The sequence below is a fragment of the Cyprinus carpio genome, chromosome A1, assembly GCF_018340385.1.
Source record: "Cyprinus carpio isolate SPL01 chromosome A1, ASM1834038v1, whole genome shotgun sequence".
NCBI classification, from domain to species: domain Eukaryota; kingdom Metazoa; phylum Chordata; class Actinopteri; order Cypriniformes; family Cyprinidae; genus Cyprinus; species Cyprinus carpio.
Window position 1 is genome coordinate 25,287,909 of NC_056572.1, and position 5,211 is coordinate 25,293,119.

The window sequence follows — 5,211 nt, forward strand, 5'->3', positions numbered from 1 at the left end:
TTCCTGAATCAATGCCTGTAGCTAGACAATGACTAGAGCCACCTATACATCAGTATTGTAGGTCTAGGACTTTAATCCACAATACTGGAAGGACTTCAATAGCATTTGGTGCAGTGTCAAAATCCTACTCAGAATCCACCTTCAGTGAATTGACGACAGTTGGGCTAGTAACCTTAGTGGCCATTTTATTTATGTGTTAAATTTTTCTTAAATTAAGAGAGTTCCACTGAGGACTGTGGACCTCTTTTACAAACAAAGACTGAGTAATCAGGGTCTCTCTCATAGGAAGACTAATGGAAAATGCCCTAAAACCAGCTGTTTGCACTCACTGAAACTCTCCGGTACTGCTGTTTTGGCAATTGACTCTGGCTGTGGTTGTGTTAATAGGTGCTGGAAGTACTGAACTGATTTTATTTTTCTTCCCATGAGAACAACCCTGTTTACTCAGTCTTTGTTTGTAAAAGAGGTCCACAGTCCTCAGTGGAGCTCTCTTAATTTAAGAAAAAATGAACACATAAATAAAATGGCCACTAAGGGTTCTAGCCCAACTGTTGTCAATTCACTGAAGGTGGATTCTGGTTAGGATTTTGGCACATTTATGAATGTTTAATAATGTTTAAATATAATGTTTGATGTTTAAAAATAAATTTTAATTATTGTTGTTATTAAAAAAAAAAAGTTTTACCAACATCAATTTGGAAATATAGTTTTAGAATTTTAAATATCTTTAGTTTGATTCAAAATTTTAATAATCAAGTATATTCATATTTTAAATAGCCAAAGAAACTGGCATGCTTCTTTAAATAAAAAGCAATATACATTTTAAAATATTGTTTAAAGCAAAGTCACTTATGATCTCAGAAATAGGATAACTACTAATTACTAGCCGCACAAAAATAAAACACCAGGGGCCTGTTGCACAAAAGTAGAATTAAGACATCCGGGATAAATGACTCAGCTGAGCTCAATAAAGCCAAAACATGTGCGTCCAGGCTTAATTGGTTGCACAAAGACCAAGCCAGGATGAGCAGACACGGATTCATTAAGCCAGGTGAAACCAATCCTGGATAGGTGCGCGCTCACGGCTCACTCAAATAGACCCCGCCACAGATCACAGATTAACTGATTTACCATGGCAACTAGAGCCGCGTACTTTTCCCCGTCGGAAACACAAATCCTCATGGAGGCATACGAGGAGGTAAAAGATATAATTAAGAAGAAAGGCAACACCGCCACAGTGATAAAGCAAAGAGAAAAAGCGTGGCAAAGTATTGCAGACCGCCTGAATGCGTAAGGTAGTGCACAATTACACACTCACCGCTCCGCTGAAACATCACAATTACAAATCAAATATTTAATTCACATCTCCAAAAACGCAGTTGTACTGTAATTATGAAACGGTTAAATTTTTTTATTGAAATGCACTGCATATATGAGTGAAATTGTGTAACGTAACTCCATCACACTGTATAAAGCTATGATATATTATTATTATTAAAGCCTTACATTATTATTTTACGTTACTACGCTCAGTACGGTTTAATCTTAGCCGTTGTACTCTGCTTATTATGCTGTCCACCGGTTTTTTTTGTGTTTCCCCTGCTTTTATTAATGTAAAGCAGCTTTGACAGAATGAAACAATTGTGAAAAGTGCTATATAAATAAAATTTTCTTGAATACATAGATGAGCTATAATAAAAATCACTTTAATTTATATAGCGCCTTTCAAAGGACCCAAGGTCGGTTACTCACTGCACTGCAAAAATGTCTTTCTTACTTAGTATTTTTGTCTTGTTTTCAGTCAAAAAAAAAATATCAAAAAAAAAATCTTAAATATTTTCTAGAGCAAAATAACCTAGGAAAATAAGCAAAAAACTCTGCCAGTGAAACAAGAGAACTTTTCTAAAAGTAAGTGTTTATGGAAAAAGTAAACTTATTTCAAGAGAATTTTTCTTATTATATTGACAGATATTTAAATTTTTTGCTTGTTTTAAGCACACATTTACTTGAAGTTTATATTTTTGGTCTAAACCTATACTTATTTTGCTAGGTCATTTAGAAAATCAAGAAAATACATCTTTAGTGTTTTTTTTTTTTTATATTTTTACTGAAAACAATACAAAAATACCAAGTCATTTTTGTCAGTGTGACTCCATTAAATGTTCTTGTGATAAAGAATGTGTGTGTGTGCGTGTGATGTAGATTAAACATGAACGGGCCAAAACGGACATGGCAGCAGGTCAAAATCAAATACAAGAACATTCTGCAGAATGGTATGGTCCCTGACTAATATTTAACAAAGCACAAGCATATATTGTACCCAGAAGGTGCCTGCTCACACATTGTCTGTACTGTTTTAGCAGTGAAAAAGAATACCCACAGACAAGGCACGGGTGGTGGGTCACCAAAGGCTGACCTTACCCCAGCAGAGGACATGGCCTTGGAGCTAAATAAAGGCAGGCCCGTCTTAGAGGGGATCCCTGGGGGGAAAGAGACGAGCATAGGTTCCTCCCAAGATGCCACCCGCTTCATTCAAGGTATGTCCTTCCATCTCTACATGGAATACAACCACATTCATATTGAATCAATTTGGACTGTCTGACTTTGGTTTACCTATTGCCTTGCAGTGTCTGGCAGCACTGTGTTCCTGTTAGAGCCACCAGCACAAGCACCAGACGATGCTGATCCAGTGAGTACTCCATCAAAGGCATACTGTAGGCCTGGCATGTCTTGTCTACTAGCTTCAATATGAATCCGATTAAATGTGATAGGGTGAAAGCCCCAGTGCAGCAGCAACAGCACATGATGGAGACGATGATGAGGAGGAGACCATCTCTGTGGATTCCAGAAGGCATGAGGTATCATGTTAAGACTGTGAAAGTACTATTTACTCTACAATGGTGAGGAGTCCTCATCAAAATCAAAAAATCTAATTTCTTTTACAGGACCCAGATGCTATACAGTGGGAAAACCAGCCTGGCAACATAGTGCGTATTAATAAAAGGACACCACATCCTGCCAAATTCGAGCTGCGCTAATTGTATCGTGTTCACAGAGCTCACAAGCTATCAGAAAGTTGTATGGCAACCACCTCCGGTGCCAAATAGAACTGGCAGACATAGACATTCAGTACAAGAAGAAAAAGATAGAAAATCTTGCACTGGAGTCCGAAATAAAAAAGAGGACAATTAGGAAACTGGACCTTGAAATAAAAAAAACTTGAGAGGGAGGTGAGATATTCCTTCAATGTACACTGTATGCTAACTGTAACACAAATGTATTAATCATTATTTTTCTTTCCTCCCCCAGCTCCAAGAAGATGACACAGCTCAAAATAAAAATTAGGTATATTCTCGTAAAGTCAAGTGAGCCATGACATATGAGCTCTTATTGTGAGCACACAGGACGGAGGCATCTTTCTAAGGTATTTTTTATTTTCACAGCAATCAGTACAACCAAGTCATCGTTATAAGGCACCCGGCCTCTTTTTCCCACTCCCCCAGCACCAGGTGTGGCCACTAGCCTATATGAAGGCCCAAAATTGTGTGTTTCCTTTCTGCTCTGACAATGGCATGCCCATTCTTGCGAGATGTGGTGGATGAAGAAGCACTTGTGCTGAGGAGAGCCTTCAGGCGAGAAAAGGGTCTTCAGGGACCGGTTGGACCCACTGGCCTTCCCTGATGACCATCTATATGAAAGATACAGGTTTTCTGCAGATGGCATCCGGTATCTATCCAGACTACTGGGGCCCAGGATTAAGCACCGCACTGCACGGAGCCATGCACTGAGTGTGGAGCAAATGGTTTGTGTGGCCTTGCGCTTTTTTTGCAAGTGGAGCCTTCCTGTACTCAGTGGGGGATGCAGAACAGCTGAACAAGGCCACAATTTGCCGCACAATAAGGAGTGTGTGTCTGGCTATCAAAGCATTAGCAGATGTCTTCATCTCCTTCCCTGGCCACAGAAGACTCTGTGACATGAAAGAGGAGTTCTATAGGATTGCAGGTAAGAGGATCTACAAATTACAGGACAACTGTTAACACATAGTAGGATACTCATTACTTTGTGTGACAGGTTTCCCCAATGTCATTGGTGCAGTGGACTGCACACACATAAGGATAAAAGCCCCCTCAGGTGCCCATGAGGCCGATTTTGTGAATAGGAAATCCTTTCACAGCATTAATGTTCAGGTGAACATAACTTTTTGATATTGTCCATTGACGAACACTCTGCATTGCCAATGATGTGCATTGATTGGTGTAATATTCCTCATCTTATGATTTCAGATGGTCTGCAATGCTGACTGTGTGATCAGCAATGTTGTGGCAAAATGGCCTGGCTCAGTCCATGACTCCAGAATCTTTCGGGCCTCTGAAATCTATCAGTGCCTATCACAAGGTAAGCCACACAACCCCTATTTATAACCATCATGGCTGTGTCAATATCACTGTGTTTATGAGGTAGTAATGATGAGATTTTGTGTTGACAGGTGAATTCTCTGGTGTGTTGCTGGGAGACAGGGGGTATGGCTGCCAGCCTTTTCTCCTGACACCTTTCACAGACCCCCAGGAAGCACAGCAGGCCTACAACCATGCCCATGCCAGGACCAGGGCCAGAGTTGAAATGACCTTTGGCCTCCTGAAGGCACGCTTTCACTGCCTTCACAAATTAAGGGTCAACCCTGTTAGGGCATGTGATATTACTGTGGCTTGTGCTGTCCTCCACAATGTGGCCTGCCTGAGGAAGGAGAGGGCCCCCAGAGTGCCACCAGCCATGGACTGGGACAATCCGGCAATCTTCCCTGATGACGACAGTGGTCGGCTGCTGAGGGACCAATATGTGTTGAATTATTTTAGTTAGTATGTGTGCTTTCAATTTAGGTAAAAAATGTCCTGCTGTGGCAGAGGAAATAGGGTTTTTTTGGGTTGGTTTTTTTTTACGAATTTGGCCTCTTATGATGTTTGTGCGGTATACTGTGTGTAATACAAGGCTGCAGGAGGCTACTGCATCCATTCATTTGTCTGTTCAGTTGATGTGTATCGATTTGTCCTGCATTTATTTTAGTGTGCAGACATGCAGGGTGTGTTATATACAGACCTTTTGAATGTGTATGTATCATTTTGTATAATATGCTTTGATTCTGTGCTTTCCATCTTGTAGAGTCACTGTGACTTCAGTTTCGAAAGGAGCTGATAGTTTACCTGCTTTTTGTCC

The 5,211-nt window shown here is 40.4% G+C and overlaps 1 protein-coding gene and 1 pseudogene across 2 annotated transcripts; both read left to right on the top strand.

The window, feature by feature from the left end:
* The first annotated feature begins 907 nt into the window (after positions 1-907).
* Positions 908-3,546, top strand: LOC109072983. 2 transcript variants are annotated; one of them, XR_006160323.1, is made up of 9 exons: positions 908-1,290; positions 2,203-2,273; positions 2,361-2,537; positions 2,628-2,689; positions 2,772-2,858; positions 2,946-2,987; positions 3,056-3,230; positions 3,310-3,424; positions 3,504-3,546. XR_006160323.1 is itself a non-coding variant. In XM_042759217.1 (9 exons), exons 1-7 carry the CDS (start codon positions 1,133-1,135, stop codon positions 3,221-3,223), a joined length of 765 nt encoding a protein of 254 aa, XP_042615151.1. In that variant the 5' UTR covers positions 908-1,132; the 3' UTR covers positions 3,224-3,230; positions 3,310-3,345; positions 3,444-3,481. The 2 variants fall into 2 exon arrangements, 1 of the variants encoding a protein (XP_042615151.1); XM_042759217.1 differs by lacking the exon at positions 3,504-3,546 and adding an exon at positions 3,444-3,481 and having other exon boundaries at positions 3,310-3,345.
* Positions 3,547-3,555: 9 nt separating this feature from the next.
* On the top strand, positions 3,556-4,988 carry LOC122145426 (annotated as a pseudogene).
* The last annotated feature ends 223 nt before the right edge of the window (positions 4,989-5,211 follow it).